The 18,409-nt window shown below is 53.4% G+C and overlaps 1 protein-coding gene across 1 annotated transcript; it reads right to left on the reverse strand.

Moving 5' to 3' along the window:
* Window positions 1-8,376: 8,376 nt before the first annotated feature.
* ZFAND2A (zinc finger AN1-type containing 2A) lies at window positions 8,377-14,838 on the reverse strand. Its single transcript, XM_079719864.1, has 6 exons — window positions 14,743-14,838; window positions 14,113-14,151; window positions 13,424-13,522; window positions 12,872-12,966; window positions 11,109-11,240; window positions 8,377-8,647 (listed from the first exon to the last, which is right to left on the reverse strand). The coding sequence occupies exons 3-6, from the start codon at window positions 13,476-13,478 to the stop codon at window positions 8,492-8,494; spliced, it is 438 nt and encodes a 145-aa protein (XP_079575990.1). The 5' UTR covers window positions 13,479-13,522; window positions 14,113-14,151; window positions 14,743-14,838; the 3' UTR covers window positions 8,377-8,491.
* Window positions 14,839-18,409: the final 3,571 nt, after the last annotated feature.

Below are 18,409 nucleotides of genomic sequence, written 5' to 3' on the forward strand. Positions count from 1 at the left end.
AAAAAAGTCATGAAGAACCTAGGGGCAGGACGGGAATAAAGACACAGACCTACTAGAGAATGGACTTGAGGACACAGAGATGGGGGAAGGGTAAGCTGGGACGAAGTGAGAGAGTGGCATGGACATATATACACTACCAAATGTAAAATAGATGGCTAGTGGGAAGCAGCCGCACAGCACAGGGAGATCAGCTCGGTCCTCTGTGACCACCTAGAGGGGTGGGATAGGGAGGGTGGGAGGGAGGGAGACGCAAGAGGGAAGAGATATGGGAACATATGTATATGTATAACTGATTCACTTTGTTATAAAGCAGAAACTAACACACCATTGTAAAGCAATTATACGCCAATAAAGATGTTTAAAAAAGGGGCTTCCCTGGTGGCGCAGTGGTTGAGAGTCCGCCTGCCGATGCAGGGGACACGGGTTCGTGCCCCGGTCCGGGAAGATCCCACATGCCGTGGAGCGGCTGGGCCCGTGAGCCATGGCCGCTGAGCCTGCGCGTCCGGAGCCTGTGCTCCGCAACGGGAGAGGCCACAACAGTGAGAGACCCGCGTACCGCAAAACAACAACAACAACAACAACAACAAAAAACCCTTTCCCTGAAAGACTTTGGAGAATTCAGGCTGCCATGTGGCCTTTGCTCCGCAGACCGGAGCTCTGACGGGAAGCTTCTGTCGGCTATTACGCAAGCACTCCCCCCATCAACCTGCATTTAGAGACGGGTGACCCGAGGGAGTCTGTGCAGCCACAGGACCTACCGTGAGACAGGCTCGGGCCAGGACCCCACTTACCCCTGGACCCTGTCAGGTCACTGGGACCAGTGTCAACTCCAACCGTGTCCACCGGCCAGCAGCTCCGAGCCGCACCCTGCTCCACCCGGCGGCGCCTCAGGGCGTCAGTGCCCGTGGGGAGGGGCGAGAGCACACAGACGCCCGCCAGCGGGTGAATGGAGGGACGAAACGTGCCCCATCCACCCGATGGGCTGTTACTCGGCCACGGAAGGCATGGCCTTCTGCTACGCATCACCCCGAGGATGAACCAGGAACGGGTGACACCATCAAAAAAGCCAGTCCTGAGGACCAGACAGAGTATGATCCTGTTCCCAGGAGGCGTCCGGAACAGGAGAATCCACAGAGACGGGAAGGAGACGGGAGGTGGCCGCCGGGGGCAGGGGGGACAGGGAGAACGGAGCTAAGGCTAACGGGTACAAGGTCTCCTTTGGAGGTTGAGAATGTTCTGGAACCAGATGGTGGTGGGGGCACTGCAACATTGTGAATGTGCTAAATGGCGCTAAATTACCCACTTTAAGATGTTTAGAGTGGTGAGTTTTATGTGCTTACAATAAACAGTGTTTGTTCCTCCTTTAATGTGGTTTTGTTGTTCACGTGAAGAGACCTGTGTTCACCTGTTTCTGCTCGACTCCAGTTCTAGGCGCCTCCGGGCCTGTGCGCCGTTGTTGATTTTGTTGAAAACGGAAGAAGCTCACCGGAGGGTATCGTTCCCTCCCCCGCCTCCAACTCAGGTACCCAGTTTCATTCGTTTCTTCTTTATCCTGTGTTTCTCCTGGCAAAAGCAAGCAGGTATTCGGGTATTTATCCCCTCTGTCTTGCCCAAAAAAGTAGCATGCTACGCACTCCTCTACACCAACAGTACATCCTGGAAATCCTGGTTGGTTTACCGACATCCTCTCCGTCCTTTCCTACAGCCTCACAGTGCCCCATCCACGTGAGGGCAAACGTGGAGATCGTCTCCAATTCTGCAACTGTAAACCAGGCTGCAGTGCACGTGCCTCTGAAGATTGCTGGTGGTAAACCAGGTTGGGTTCCTAGAAGTGGGACCGCTACGTAGACGTTCATTTTGCCAGATTTTGTCAAATTTTCCTCTGTAATGGTTGTGCTATCTGGCATCCCCACCAGCAGGGTGTGGAAGTGCCTGCCGCCTCCCAGCCTGGCCAGCAGAGCCGCTCAGGTTTGCACGTTTGCTAATCTAACCTGAGGAACAGGAACCTGGTGCAGTTTCCGTTCGCATCTCCCAACGCGTGTGAGGTCAGACACCCCTTTAAGGACCCACCCTTGCCGGTCAGTTCACGTCCTTCACCCATCGTTCTATCTGGCTTCTGATCCTTCCCCCTCAACGTCCAGTCCTTTACGTGTTGGAGAAGTCCACCTTTCTCTGCGACGTGTGCTGCAGACACCACCTCCTGACGCGGGTGTTCTGCATCCCGGGAAGGCCTCCCTTCCCCTCACCTGACTTCTGAACCTGAGTGAGAAAGCCCTCCCACACCCAGCTTCAGAGAGACCACCCGTGTTTTCTTCTAGTACTGGCTTGATTTCTTTTTTTTTTTTTTTTTCCTGTGGTACGTGGGCCTCTCACTGTTGTGGCCTCTCCCGTTGTGGAGCACAGGCTCTGGACGCGCAGGCTCAGCGGCCATGGTTCATGTGCCCAGCCGCTCCGCGGCATGTGGGATCCTCCTGGACCAGGGCACGAACCCGCGTCCCCTGCATCGGCAGGCAGACTCTCAACCACTGCGCCACCAGGAAAGCCCTTGGTTTCATTTTTTACATTCAGATTTCTGATATGAGTCCTTTTTGGTGGGTGATGTAAGGTATATGTAGAATTTTACCTTTTTCTAAATGGCTGTCCAGTTGAACCAACACCAACTTTGAAAAAATCCATGTTGGCCTCAGTGCTCTGAGACAGGCCTCCTCTCACGCACTCTGTCCAGACGGACCTGGCCAGGCTCTGCGCTCCCTCCTGCCTCCTGCACCAGCAGGTCATTGTCGTGATCACGGAGGCCACAGGGGCCCTCACGGCCCCCTTTCCAGGGCTGCCTTTGCTGTCCTATTACGTTGACTTTCCCTGTAAACTCAAGTATCGACTGGTCTAGTTCCAGAAAACAGCCTGTTGGTATTTTTATTGGGATCATCTTAGATTTAAAATTAATTTAGGCAAAACAGACACCTTATAAGGTTGACTCTTCCTAAGAACAAGGACTTTTTTCCCACTGATTTGTGTCTACTTTTGTCTTTCATGAGTGTCTTAAAGTTTTATCTCGTCTAGGTCTTGCATATATCTTAAGTTTACTCCTAAGTATTTAATATTTATTGCCATTGTAAATTGGATTTTTCTCTTCCCTTCTTTTTTTAAATAAATTTATTTTTATTTATTTATTATTTTTGGCTGTGTTGGGTCTCTGTTGTGGTGTGCGGGCTTCTCATTGCAGTGGCTTCTCTTGTTGCGGAGCAGGGCTCTAGGTGCACGGGCTTCCGTAGATGCAGCGCGTGGGCTCAGTAGTTGTGGCTCATGGGCTTAGTTGCTCTGCGGCACGTGGGAACTTCCGGGACCAGGGCTCGAACTCGTGTCTCCTGCATTGGCAGGCGGATTCTCAACCACTGCGCCACCAGGGAAGCCCCCCATTCTATCTTCTGATTATCATTTGCGGGAATGAAGGCTATCGGTTCCTGGGAAGCAGGCTGCCTGCCCGGCCCGTGTCTGTGGTGGGCACAGCTTAGGTGGACGTGAGGAAGCAAACACTCAGCTAACGACAGCCTATCACCAACCAGCAAGTGATTTACAACTGGGCACGGTGTATGCCAACGCCTGGCGGCTCTCCCTCTCCCTGGGGTCCCATAAGCTTCTCCTTGACCGTGACGGACACAGTGACCTTGCTAATAGGTCTTTCTCCAGGCAATGTCTGCATAAATGTACAAGTAGCTTCAGTTTAATTCAGAACGATAAAGAACTCTCCAGAATGTGAAAGTAACCAGCTGCTCTGCCATTGGCATGGGATTTTAAAAAGACCATTTTTAAAGGTAATTTGTGTAGCATTTGTTGCAAGAAGGTCTTAGCTTTTAACGCATTCTAAGGACGGCTCGTCATGTAGATAGGGATGTGTGTGAATTCTACAAACGTGGGTTTTAGGGGAGCCCCCAGACGCCCTAACGACAGGGAGGGAGAAATCAAAGGAGAAGAAACTGAGGACAAACAGCAAACACGCTCTTCACACGACATTTAACCCCTCCTGCAGCACCGACACTCTGCTCTTGGCTCTTCCAGAGCATCTACTCACCTCGTACAGAAAACTGTGATTGCTGTTCTTACAGCCTTTCAGGGAAATAAAGCAAACAAATGAACATTTATCTGGGGAACGTTCACACCAGACCAAGTAAAAAGTCAGACTAGTCTCCCTCTCACCACCTTCCCCAAACACACCACGTCTCAGGACATTTGCAAAGTTGAGTAAGTGTCCACGGTCCTCATTCTCAAGCTTAAAACTTGGAAAACTAAGAACATTTCAGGAACTCATTTCAGAACCTACCTTTCAGATTTGGTCATAGCATTACTGCCAAGAATGAATGGGGAAGCCAGATTAAAGATACGTTTAAAAACATCCCCGATCGCTTTTAACGTGAATGACCTGCAAACACTGACTTGGGGCTGACAGGCTGATCGCGTCTGTCCTTCCCAGGATCCTGGGCCCAGTACCCAGCAAGAACTAAGGTCCTACCTAGGCCACCAGCTCTCAGTTCTCGGGAGGCCCTCTGGTGACACCTTGTGGGCACTTCTGATACCGCAGCCACGCACCACCTCGCCCGCGGGACCAGTCACCGGACACTGGGCAGGCAGCCTGGAACTCAGAGGCAGGACCGCAGCCTCGGCAGGGAGGGCGCGGCCGCACGTGGGTGAAGACCCCAGCCAGTGGGAGAAAACGCTCAGCTGCCCCCTGGCTCTCCCTCCCCACGAGCCAGACCCTCTCAAGAGACGCAATGGACTCCCTGAAAAGGCCGACCTGACGCCCACTCGTCCAGTAGGGCAGTGGTGGGCCCACCGCCGGGCACCGAGGCCCAGACAGAGCCTGCACACTTGGAGAGTCCTGTGCCTCGGGGCACCTGTTAGAGTGCCTGTCAGCCTCGCCCCATCCCACCTGAGGCTGCCATTTGTAGGTGAAGAAACTACAGCTAACGTTACACAACGTGCTCAAGGTCACTCATCAAGTGGCCGAGCCACGGTCTTGCAAACATTTCCACTGAGGCGCCCCAGCAGCTAAGGAAGTGAGCCCTTCCCGCCCAACGGGTGACCACAAACCACACGACTTCCTGCCAAGTCCTCTCTCAAAAATGCATGCAAACTTGTGACACTCAAAGGAATTCTCTGAACTTTCTCCTCATGTAAGCACTCTCTACGAAAATTTAAAATACACTTGTGGCTTCCCCGTCCCTCGGCCACGACCACTGACGCCCTTAAACTCCTCGAATGGGCAATTCTCAGAAAATGCTTAACTTTACTAATATAAGACGTACCCATTTAAAGCACGGTGACACCATGTTTTCATCACATTAAGAAAAAACTAAGCCAATGAAACAGCTGATGAGGGTGTGGGGAAACGGACGGAGAGAGGAAGCTGGCGTGACTTTCTGGATGGCAACTTGGCACCTTCCACCAAACTCTGAAACACGTTCCCTCCGGCACAGCAAGGCAACCCTCTCTGAGCAGCCGGACGGAGAGAGGAGCGATGACACACCCAGGTCCTGGGAGACCGCGCAGCCGTAAGGATGCCTGTGACCTTGACTGCTTCCCTGACCTTGCACCCTCTGCGCCACTTCAGTGTCTATTCACACAGGTCCTTAAGGAAAATACTAACTTCTCAGAAAGCTCTTAAATACACTTAAATACTCCAATCACAGTTAAGAAACACGAGTGGACTCCTAAGTTGATAATTCCTGATAAAACGTGCACGTCTTTTGTCCTTTAGTTTGGATGATCAAGAATGACGCTAAAGGGCTTCCCTGGTGGCGCAGTGGTTGGGGGTCCGCCTGCCGATGCAGGGGATGCGGGTTCGTGCCCCAGTCCGGGAAGATCCCACATGCCGCGCAGCGGCTGGGACCCTGAGCCATGGCCGCTGGGCCTGCGCGTCCGGAGCCTGTGCTCCGCGGCGGGGGAGGCCACAGCGGTGGGGGGCCCGCGTGCCACAAAGAAAAAAAAAAAAGAATGGCGCGAAAAAGTATGACGTGAGCCCCGCCTACCTACTTTAAAAATTTCTAGTAGCCACAATTAAAAAACAAAACCAGACCAGGTAAAACTCACTTTAATGTTTTATTTAATCCATCATATCCAAAATACTATTTCGACCTGTAAATATTTTTAACAATGAGATATTTCACTTTTTTTTTTGGCACTGACTTCAAAACCCAGGATCTCAATTTGGACATTAACCTTACTTGAGAAAGACCTGATCTGTATTTAGATTTTATAAAATTTACAGCTGAAAAGCCAGATTCACATATTCATGTTCTTGACATACTCAACATGGTTTCCTAATAACTGAATGAACAGCTCTGCGGCTACGCTGGACGCTGGCTTCACGTGCTCCCTAGTGGCCAGTGACCGCTGCACTGGACCTGGACCGCAGAAAGTGCTCCGTCTACGTAGTCCCCAGACCCACAGCGTCAGGAACTCCGCTGGGGTGGGGTGGGGGGCGGTGGCACTGCTCTAACAGGCCCCCGCACGATCCTGGTGCAGCTGGAGAACCACGGGTCCAGATCTAACGCCACCAACAGGACAGGGCGTAGAAAGAGCTGGATAATCCACCCGTGGAATGGGAACTGAATACACCCCCCAGCCATTTTATATATATATATATATATATTTAACATCGTTATTGGAGTATAACTGCTTTACAGTGGTGTGTTAGTTGCTGCCATACAACAAAGTGAATCAGCTATACGTACACATACATCCCCATATCCCCTCCCTCTTGCGTCTCCCTCCCACCCTCCCTATCCCACCCCTCTAGCTGGTCACAACCATTATATTTTGAGGCTATGAAACCAAAAAAGGAAGAGTAACTGCTTGGATTTTTGTTAATCCGCAAGCAGTGGGATGTCTGGAACGCACGGCTGGATGCCCCTGGGGTTATGCCTGGGATGGTATTTCTCTTCATCCGGTTCCCTGAGGTCCCAGGAGATGACGGCTCTCCTGGCAGGCCCCAAAGCCCTCGGTGTCACCCCAATGCTTGCAGTCAGAGGGTCACAGGCTGTTCTCTCAGTGGAACAGGAACGGTGGGCTGGGGGCCACCTCTGGACAAGGACCCCTAACAGGGTAGGTGTAGTCCCACCCCCGGGCCTGGGCTCAGATGGCTGATCACCACACAAGCCACGTGAGGAAGACACAGTGAGATCCACTGTCGGTGGTTCAAGTGACAGAGGGTAAGTGACAGAAGCCCCTGACCGGCTCAGCTCAGGGCAGAGCTGCTCACGGTGGGAAGTATGGAAGTGCTAGGGCATAAAAGTGTCCACAAAGTGCAAATCACGTACGGAGAGAGGCCAGTTTGAACAGATACAGTCACATCATCGCTTTACTCTCCACCTGAAAGAGAAGAAAACAGCTTACGTTCTCAGGTTTGTCTTCATTAACTAGAAGCGGGTGATCGTATCAAAGACATTCGCCAAACACAGCACTTCAGAAACCAGCTACAAAGTGTTCCTCTCGTCACCCTGTGCTGGCGGGACCTGCGTGCGCACCCGGGGCTGACAAAGCCCAAGGCCGGCGTGCGACCCCCGCCATCCCATCCAGCTGTGATGGAGCGCGGAGCTCCAGGTGGCCAGTCACGAGCCGTACCACGACCGCTGAGCACCCACCGGCGGGACAGAGAACCGTCCCGCCTGACACAACGGCAGCAACACCGCGTGCCCCCACCCCCGACCAGTACCTGAAGCGCCGAGCCAGCCAGCCGCCCGGCCTCTCGCGTGAAGCCGCCGACGGCCCGGGATCCGAGGCCCCTGCTGCCGAGGACCTGCGCGGAAGGGTCAGGTCAGTGCTCAGCCAACCCTCACCGGTGCCAAGAGCCACGCATGCAGGGACGAGGTCACCCCCCAGCCCGGCTCGGGCACAGACACCATGAGAAACAGCCGAGTGGAAGTGACAGGTGACTCGGGCTTCCATTTCTACCCACGGAAGGTGGGGGCAGACGTTTCCACCGACCCGAGGAAGGTTCTCCCTGTAAATAACCGGTGAAGGGGCTGAACTGCCCCCGTCAGGTGGGCGGAGCCCAACACCCAGGACCTATTTGGAGGGGGTCGCGGGAGCTGTATTAGGGAGGCTGAGCTCACGGTGCACTGACCCCACAGACCAGTGTCCTTATGCAGAGGGGACACCTGGACAGCACCGTGCACAGGGAGAACGCCACAGGAAGGTGAAAGGCCAGGGTGACGCGTCCACAAGCCAGAGAACCCCGAGCCTACGGGAAGCACCCTCGGCGAGGGGGAGGCCGGGGGAGACCCTCCCCATGGCCCCGCACGGTGAGCAGGCGCTTCTGGCTCCAGAACTGCAGTCCCAGCAAACAACGACTAGAACCCGGCTTCAACTTGGAATCTGCTTTTAATTAAGATCATATTCACCCAAACCCCTACAGCGAATGGTCAACACCAAGAGCTGAGCGTGCAGCACAGGTCCAGGTTGTCCCAACTCCACGCAGGCTGAGCCGGGCCTCTCCTCACCCGGCCGTGCTGGCAGGGGGGCCTCCGCGGGCGCAGCCGTGGTCCCGAGGGTGTCTGTGCTGGATGCAGAAGCTGCCACGACACTCAGTACAAACCACCCGCAGCATCTCTTTCCGCCTGCAGCCCTCTTTTGAGCAGCGGTACTTGAAAATCTGAGAAAGTTCAAGTTGCTTCAATGTTCCAGCAGCTTCACCAAGCAATCATTCAACAAGCCCCCGCCCCCCCATAAGACCATCGGCATTTAAACTAGAAACGGTCCTTAGCTAAACAGAATGAAGGCACTGGGGTTTCACTGAGATGTCTTTCTGTCAGGTAAACAAGGAAATACTAGTTTAGGAGACAGAAAAGTTTTAACAAGTGGTAAATACAAAAGCGGCATTTTAAGTTGGGGTCTCATGTGAGATGCTTGGGGAGGTACTCCAGGAAAAGAACAAGACGGGGGGGGCGGGGGACGGGGACACGGGAGGGAAGGAGGCCAGGCACGAGGCGTCACGCACAGCCCTAGAGGGAGCTGGCACAGGCTGTGTCCCGGCAGGGGAGCTGGCACAGCCGTTAGTTCCTGCGGGGTCTCTGGGGTGATATAAACTCCCAGGCACTTCCGACTCTGTGCGGGTGACAGTGTCAGGGAGGAGGGGGGCCGGCAGCCTGGGGGCAGCCCTCTGGCCAAGAAGGGCGAGTGATCCAGGCGCGTGGAAGCACTGCAGGTGCCCGCGGGGCCGGAAGACGAGGAGGGGCGGCGCGAGGTGGGGAGTGAGGGTGGAGCCAGGAGAGAGGAGGACCTGGTCACCTGGTGGGGTGGGGAAGGGGCACATGGGCGGGGCCGTGGTTGGAGCGAAGGCACAGGGTTTTACCGAAGCTTCCGGAAGGCTCGGAGGCATGGCAAGCATGAGCAGCAGCAACGGGCTGGAGGAGACGGGCCAGGAAGGGGTCGGGGGGGCTCCAATCAGAGGGTCTGGGACGGAAGCTCAGGGACAGACTTCACCCTCCCGTTCCAGGTTATTTGTCATAATTGCATTTGTTCTGTATTTAGTGTAACATATAGAAACCGTGAGGTAAGGTGGTCAGAAGCCAGTGCCCTGGAGATAAGCTCTAAAGGCCAAGACAGCAGGGGGCAGCGCACCCCGCATCCTAGGAAAACCACCCAAATAAACACGGAGGCCCCAGGGAGCGTGCAGCGCTGGGCTGGGCCTGGGGACGCGTGCAGGGCTCCGAGGAGTGGACCAGCTGCCACGGGCCATGTCCAACCCGAGTCTCCTTGGACTCTGGTCGAGGATGGAGAAGTGACCACAGGTGGCGGCTCCGACTCCACCTGAAGTTCTATAAAAGTGACCACACAGAGACGTTCTGAAAAAGGATGGATGAACCCCAAAGGGCAAAAGATAAAAAGAAAACGGCCACGAGATTTTAATTTTTTTTTTTTTTTTTTTTGCCTGTGCCACGCGGCACGCGGGATCTTAGTTCCCTGACCAGGGGTAGAGCCCCCTGCAGTGGAAGCGCAGAGTCTTAACCACTGGACAGCCAGGGAAGCCCAAAACAGCCACAGGATTTTAGAAAAAGCACGTGGATGAGCAGTAACGGACTCAGCAGACGTGAAAAAGCTGAACTATGAGCCGGCAGGGAGGGTCAAGAAGCAGCGTATGTGTGACACAGAATCCCCGAAGGCTCAGGAATCGACAGCAGCAGAGGCAGCGCGGGTGACGCGGGACCCGGGAGGACCCCCGCCCGCACGGCAGAGCCGCCCTGTCCCCGGCGCACGCGCATGGTCAGCTGCGGACCTGGCGCGTGGGGACGACTGACCACGCCGTAGGAAAGACCACCTGCACGTGGGTCAAACAGAGAAAAGGGAACTTGAGGGGAAAAAGGAGGCCGGCCCGGGAGGTCCAGCCCCATGGAGCGGGAGTCCAGAGGAGACGGCGACAGGGTCAGCCAGGGGGAAGCTGCCACACCCGGGGCCAAGGAGGACAGCCAGCCCCTCGTGGGAACTCCCTGGGCAGCAGCAGAAGCGGGAAAAGCACCGACACCAGCGAACGGCCAGGCGAGCCGCACGAGGGGGCCGCAGCGAGGGGGCCGGAGCCCGGCGGCCGGCGCACCGCAGGGACCGGGCGTCACCCAGCACTACAGGGCGAGCGAGACAAACGCTGGATTTCAACGCTCTGCTCGAGCACGTGGCACTAGGGATTCAAGGAGAGACAGGCGGCCGCCCCTTCCACCACGCCGGACTCCAGACAGACAGACGCGGAGCTTTAGCACGAGCACCAACACTACCAAAGCCGGAACGCCGATGTCTGATTTTACAGCCTCGACATTTCCTAGGCGGAGCTTAGGAAAAACCACGCACTAACAGAAGGATTCTAGAGAACCACATTAACTTTCCATCTTGGGAGGAATTCCTGTAACGAAAGCAAATCCTAACATAGACCCTAATATTTAGGAAATATGTTTATATAACTGTAAAAACCCATGCTGTTCACAATCCAGAAAAACACCGATCAACTGTTAGGGTTTTATTTTGTACAAAAACTATTAAAACTAATTAGCCTGGTTGGATAATCGAGCTTCTTTCCTCTGAGGAGAAGCCAGCCCCCAGAGGGCTGACACAGACCCTGTCCTCACCTTCTCTTTCTTCTTCCCAGGGTGATGTTTACAATCTCCATCCATGTGCTCACCGACCACCACATCTGGGATCTCTCCCTTTTTTACTGGGATGGGGCTGTTACAAAGTGGGCACACTGGGACCTGAACATCCTAAAAATAACAAATACAAGATGATATTCCAGATTCAGACAATCAAAACTCACACACACACAAAGGCACAGTGGTACAGCACATTTACAAGCAACCAGAGTACAAACACTGACATCCGACTCCCCCCCACCCCCGAGAGGAGAGTGTGCTTAGCATAGGGGATCGGCCGGCAGCAAGGCATCCCTAGGGCGTGAAGACAGTTGCCTTAAGTGGAACCCAGGAGAACTGAAGAAACAGACTATTAACCACCCGCAGAAATGACCCTGAGACAGAGGTCAAGTGCAGCCCAGGAAGGCAGCTGGTGAACCAATCCAGAAGGACAGTCTCAGGGCGGCAGGGCTATCTGTCCAGCACCATGCAGTGGGCAGTGAAGCTGCCCAAACACCTCGAGGGTGGGGCTGCCAGGAAGAAACACCAGCCGTGAAGAGCCTCAGCTCCTCTGCCTGCCAACGGCCTCCCCAATGCTCCTTTTAGCTTCCACCGCGGCCACGCAGGTAGACTAGCTCATGGGTCAAGGGCGCACGTGGCCAGGCTGAGCTCTCAGGCTCAGAACCACCATCCAAGCCCAGCACTGGGGGGCTCTGGAGGGAACGCCCAGCACGGTTAAAATCCCTCTGGGCCAGGGCAGGAGCTGAGCTAATTTAGCTCAAGAACACTGAGGTGACATGTGCACGAGTAACAGGTAATCACAGAATCGCAATGCCAGCTGTCTGGGAACTGAGCTGGAAAGCCAACCAGGGGTGCTCCTGCAGCCGGCAAGTTGGCCAAGTTAAGAAATAAAGCATCATTCAGTCACCTCTAGGCAGACTCTCCCTATCCAGGGACACAGGAAGGTCAAGGCAACAGACCAGGTAGTTTGGCCTGGTCATCAGTGCCGGGTGAACATGAGTCACCCTCCCTCGTCCCCAGGAATCAGCAAAGGGCCAGACCCCAGCCGACACTGGTCAAAGGGTGTAGCACTGTCACCCGCATTTCTAACTGCCACCCTGGGGAAGCAGCAGAGTGCTGACTGAAGAGCTCACGAAAATGCTCCCTGAAGCACCCAAAACAAAGTGAGTTCAGGCTGGGACCGCCTGAAAAGTCAATAACCAAGGTCTTAAACCTCTGGACTTAGGCAAGTTTGTTTCCTTACAGCCATCTCCCAGCTTCCACCATGAACTGTCTGAATCACCTAGGGAGGATGCCAAGGCTGAAAAGTTACCCAGATAAGCAAGCATTTACAATTCTTCCCAGATTAGAGCCCCCATCAAGCGCTGCACTGCGTTTCTTGTGCCCCATGAAGACAGAGCTGTTTTTCCTTGTGTGTTAAATAAAAGGAACTAAGTGTTTTAACAGGTAAAGTAAGCTCTGAAGGTTTAGGTACAACAATTTGATTCCAGGAAAATAATCTGTTGCTTTAGAGCTGTGCCGTCCAGAGCTTCCTGCAATGATGGAAAAGCTCCACATCTGCTCTGTCCACACACGGCTCCCGAAAACCTGAAACGTGGCTGGCGTCACTGAGAAACAGGACTTTTAAGATTTATTTAATTTTAATTAAGTTTTATCTACATGTGGCTAGTGTCCGCTATCTTGGGCAGCGCAGCTTTGGAGAGTGAGGTTGAGAATCTTTAGAATGAAGTATGACCAATTACCTTCTTGAATGCAAAGGGACATTTATGTGCAGCATAGGTAAAATGATCTTTACAGAAATCTTGTTTACATGCATCACATTCTAATGGAAGAAAATCTAAAAAAAAAAGGACAAAAAACACACAAAAAACAGTACTGTTTTAAAGACTAGAACAGAAGAATCATAGATCATAATAAACAGGTATTTTCCTTTGCTGAGCTCATATTATGGCTATTCAAATACATCCCCGAGGTACCACATGAAAAGAAAACTGGGGGCCACGAATTTGGCAATGCCGGCAACGCTGAAGAACCGGTGCAGCTAACCTTTCCAAAGAGAGCCCACCTCACGTGGTACCACGTGTTTAAGCAGAGCATTTACATCCACTCGGTCCTGGCAGCCAGCCTTGTACCTAGCTGTACAGAACCAAAAACTCAGGCCAGCATCTCATTATTGAAAAGCCAGAAAGGCCAAGGCCCAGAGAACAACAGCTAATGAAGACAATGGCCAGTTCTTCTCCCATACAGATGACAAGACACCCATTTCCTGTTAATGTTCTCTTAGAAGTGCTTACCTAGCTGCTTGCAAGTTTTTTCTGAACAATGCTTCCCCAAATCAGGGAACTCCATTATGGGAAAATGTCCAAAACACAGAAGACAGAGTGAAATGTCACCTGCAAGAATTAGAAATAATTAGGAGGAAAGCAAGGATGGTCCGAATTTCAGTCACCAGGGTTTATATCGCACAGCTGATATAAGTAAACGTGCAGGGAGCATTAAATGCCCAAGTCATCTGGGCTCCCCCAAGGGCCTACGTGTCACAAATTCTTGTCTTTCAGCAAACAGAAAATGGGAGTTTTAGCGTAAGTACAAGCTCCTTCAGAATCAAACCCCTTAGAAGACAGATTGTTTTTCAGTTCTTTTAATTCCTAGTTTATCAAGCTCAACCCGAATTTAAGTTTTCATTAATCCATATTTTGACTCATTATTGACAGGGACGTCCCACATTCAACTACACAGCTACTAGGGAAAGTTACAGCCTCGGTGAACTTCAAATCGCAATTTCATCTACTGAATATACTTAACAAACAAAACTCTTACCAGGTGCTAAGTCACGTTACTTAACTACACTATCCCGGGGACATTCGACTCAGTCCCCTGTTGCTGCCTTTAACTCCCTTATGCATTGAGTTTTACTCAGAACTTATTCCTTAATGACAATCAACCTGGAGTTGACCAGGGGAAGTGAAAGTCGTTAACTCACCAGTGGAAAACAGGTGGACAAACGGTGATGCCACTGCACCTGAGAGAAAACTGAAGTCCATGGCACGCCTCACAACAGGGTCCCCTCCGTGATCTGGCACGCACCAAACCTCTCAGAACTCTTGTCCCTCCCAGAATTCACGTCCCCGGGGCCTTTTCCGGACCTGCCCATCAGCTCTACCGCTGCCGGGAGCTTCCCGGGTGCCTGGGATACTCTGGCCACAGCTGACATCCGCTCATGCCCTCAGGGCCCGGCTTAAAGCGTCACTCGGGGCCTTTCCTAACACCCTCACCTGGCCCCACCCAAATCGCGTTTCCTCTACTCTGTAATTCCTTTCCCAGGACCCACTCGCTCGGCTTCCCACTGCAGCTTCGTTCCCTACTCTCGGCTCCGCGAAGCGCAGGGCCCAGGTCGGGTCTGCCCATCCTGGATCAGCAACACCCAGCGGACGTTCGGAAATCAATCGATCGAGGACCGACGAGAAGCCGAACTCAATCCCGACGTGGTCGCGCTCTCGGCGCCGCAGCCGCGGTGTGAGAGCCCCATTCTGCTAGGACACTAACGCCCGGCCAGCCCGAGGTTCGCGGCCCCGTCCGACCCCCGCCCGGCACCCCCAGGCCGGCCCCGTACCTGACCCTCTTCTGAGGCCTGGGCAGCCGCAGAGGGGAGCGGAAGGTGGCAGAGACCAAGAGCTGTCTCCCTGTCCGCGGTCAGCCGCGGGGGACAAGGCCAAAGGGACGAAGAAAACAGGATCCGAGCGACGGCCGAGGCCGGTCCGAGTCCGCGGGAGAGCCCAGCATCGCGCCGCCCGGACCTCCCGGCCATTTATTCGCAGCCGCCGGGTCAGAGAGCCACCACTCTCCGGGAGTCCCCGGCGCGCCCCCGATGACGTCTCCGCCGAGCCGACCAATCGCGCCCTCCGCGGCCAGGCGTTCCCGGCGCGCCCCTAGACGTCACCGCTAGGCCGACCAATCGCGCCTGCTGCGGTTCCGTCGGCCCGCTCACTCCTCGCCTCTTCTCGAACAGTCCGGGGGCTTCTCGGGCTGAGGAGTCAGGGTGAGGCAGCTCTGCGCAGGCGCACTGGGCCGGCACCCGGGGCGGGGCGCTGAGTCAGGGCGGGCTGGGCCGGGGTGCGGAGGGAGGGTATCCCGCGCCGGGCGCCACGGAGGCTGGGGATACATCACAGAAATGGTACTGCGCTCATCGCCGGCACAGGATTGCAACCCCTCCTAGCACGGGTGACGTTAATCTTGACGACATCGTCATCCCGATGTTTGCTAAGTTTCTCCACTTTTTCATTTGTGAATTAATTAGTATCTTGTAGGAGAGATTCCGAGATTCCAGCATGTGTTATTCTTCATGAACCTCTGACAACCTTGACTCCATCAGTCGCTTCTGCCTGGATCACTATGATCATTGCCAAACAGTGCTTTTAAAAATTCCCATGATTTCCTCTACATTTATTAGTTGCCGTTCCACTATAAGGGAATGATTTGCCTTCCCCATTTATTTTTTAACCCTGACTTTATAACCCGAAGAACCAGAATTCACACCCAGCATCAGGGAAGGTCAGGAGAAGATGTGCGAGTGGATACCCCGGGGGTGTAACAGGCGAGCACTTGGCCCACCCCTGCTGTTCCTGGTCCTGATCCAGCCAAGACCACACCAAACTGTCGTGAGAACAAAAGACCATCAAGTCAGAATTTTTAAATGCAGTGTTTTTGTCATTAACTGAACATCTGCCTTCATACAAAGAGAGATGCCAAAAGCGTTAAGTTAGGTGACCACCATCCACCTAAGTCATTTACCACATCACGATAAAGGGAAGCAAGGACCTTGTACTGCTGTGACCCGGGGGACGGGAGGGGAGGCGGACCTCAGAGCCTTAGTTAGCAAACCTCAGGAAGTTCTACTTGAGAGAAGAGGCCAGAGTGCGTGTCCAGACACATGATTCTCTATCAAGAGACCACAATGCCCTTCACCAGCGGCTCACTGTTGTGACCCCTGTTTTACCTGCAAGGAGACTGAGGCACAGAGGTGACAAGGGACACGCCCAAGAGGAGCCAGGATTCAAACCCCACCCCAAGTCCACATTCCTAACTCCCCTCTGCTACCTTCACCGGCCAGGGGTGGGGACGGAGACGCAGCCAGGTGCCAGGTCATAGGACCCAGAGCGTCATGAAAAGATTTGGGGCTTTATTTTGAGTGCAAAGGGGTATTGCTGAAAAGTTTTAAGCATGACCTTGAGGAGTGGGCAGGAGACAATATGTATAAAGTACACATGCTTTACATAGCTGAATGAAAAATAACTGCAACTTTCTCAGTTTTCTAAAATTGAGCTCCACTTTCCTTTGGAGCCCCAGACGCCTGCTGCCGGCAGATACGGCCCCTGTCCCATCACCGGTCTGTTCAGATCCGGTTCCTTTGGTGACCTCGGTCACTGTCCAGCTCAAACTGCAGTCATTTCAAGGCTTCTTCCTACAATCCCTTGTTCCCGTCTCCTTCCATGGTGCCTGGACTCGGAGATGTGCATATAACCCTATGGCAGTGAAGGGTGGAGGCTCTGGCCTCTGCAGGTGATGACCTGTCCACAGCCTTTGGTCAGGTGCTAGCACCTGCTGCCGGTGTCAGGACTTCCACCGTGACCTCTGATCCCAAGCTCATAACGTGCACTGTCCCGACCCCCGGTTTCAGGTTCAGTGACCCTCTCCGCCCTCCACGCCAGGGCACGCGTGGCTGGGGAGCTCCTCTAGCTTGTGTGCAGGGACTGCGGCTCTGGGGCACCAGCTGAGGTCCTCTCCCTGCCTGGCTGCACCCCAGGCATCATGCACTGCACTCTCCCTGTGCTGGCACAGAGAAGGCGTGTGCCTCTCCCAGAGGTACAGGTGGGAGCCCCACGCCTTCAGAGCACCCCCTCCAAGGCCAGGTTGTTTATCATTGCAAGTCCCACATCTGAGGGCTGCAGGATGAGCCGGGGTCCATTCCCAGGGACCCAGGCAGCATGACAAGCTTGGCGTCCTCCCTTTCAAAGCCCGTCAGATCTCTCCCCAGCCCTGGAAGGAATGTTCTCCTTATGCTGCGGGGCATTTCTCTCACATCATCACCTTGGGTTTCTTGCTCTAAGGGTGAATCTCACAAACTTTGGTCCATGGTTCCCTTTCCTCTCTCTTGAAAGCCTTGCTTCTAAGACTAAGGCTTGCTATGAGCTCTTAAAAGTTTAGGTTTAAAACTCAAATCTGTGCAACGACTTCTTTGGTCTAGATGGACCCTTCCGTGGAGCCATGAGTGTCATTGCAGGGCCTAGCCTTTTTTGTGTTTTTAAAATTATTTATTTATTTATTTATTTGGTGGCACTGGGTCTTTAGTGGCGGCTTGCGGGCTCCTTAGTTGTGGCATGTGAACTCTTAGTTGCAGCATGCATGTGGGATCTAGTTCCCTGACCAGGGATTGAACCCAAGCCCCCCGCATTGGGAGCGTGTAGTCTTAACCACTGAGCCACCAGGGAAGTCCCAGGGCCTAGTCTTGATGGAGAAGAGAAAACACATTGACGTTATACTGGCTGCACACACTGTACTTTAACACTGTACTTTAAAACGTGTTCATCCACAGTTTGTGGCAGACAGGCAGATGGGGGAGAGGCCGGAGCAGAAGCTGGGCAAGCAGGTAAGAGGCTGTGGCTGCATTCCAGATGACAGAGATGACAGTCACCATGGAAACCATGGAAACACAGAAGCCTTACCCACCTTCACTGCTCCTCTTGTAGGCAGGGCATCAGCATGTGGTCCAGGGAGAGGGGCTTCTGGGAAAAGATTTCCTTCCTAATGAAAGAGAGACATCCATTAGAACATAGGCCTCTTCTAGAAGAATTTTTGTTTTGCTTGAAAATAGTGGCCTTCTCATTAACACAAAGGGCAAAGCTTAAGGATCAAGTCAGAGACAGCAGCGCAGAAAGGTGGAGAGAACCTGCGTCGTTGATTACATTGTTGAGCTGACCATCAATTTCCCTGCCTCTGGACTTCTTGTAACCTGAGACAATTTTTTTTGTAGCCAAAGCATTCTTACTGACACTTGGAAAAAAATGTTTCAATTTAGGATGTATCGGTATCTGCTATGGGACAAAAGGGGAGAGTTGGCAAATAAGCACATGGATACATGAGTGGAAGTCAAAGAAGAGGTCTGGCCTGGAGAAACAACGTTGGAAATCGACAGCATAAAGATGGCAATTAAATCCATAAGTGCCGAGATCGCCCTGGGAAAGGACACCCGTGGAGGAGGAGAGGGCCCGCCTTAGCAAAAT

This window comes from Hyperoodon ampullatus, assembly GCF_949752795.1.
Source record: "Hyperoodon ampullatus genome assembly, chromosome: 14".
Classification (NCBI taxonomy): Eukaryota; Metazoa; Chordata; class Mammalia; order Artiodactyla; family Ziphiidae; genus Hyperoodon; species Hyperoodon ampullatus.

Bases quoted from the DNA above. Each gene is read 5' to 3' on its own strand.
- ZFAND2A (XM_079719864.1), bottom strand. From the start codon at position 13,478: ATGGAGTTCCCTGATTTGGGGAAGCATTGTTCAGAAAAAACTTGCAAG. The intron at 12,967-13,423 runs GTAAGCACTTCT...TTTTTTTTTTAG, and splicing joins AAAAACTTGCAAGCAGCTAG to ATTTTCTTCCATTAGAATGT. The intron at 8,648-11,108 runs GTGAGGACAGGG...GAACTTTCTCAG, and splicing joins CTGGGAAGAAGAAAGAGAAG to ATTTTCAAGTACCGCTGCTC.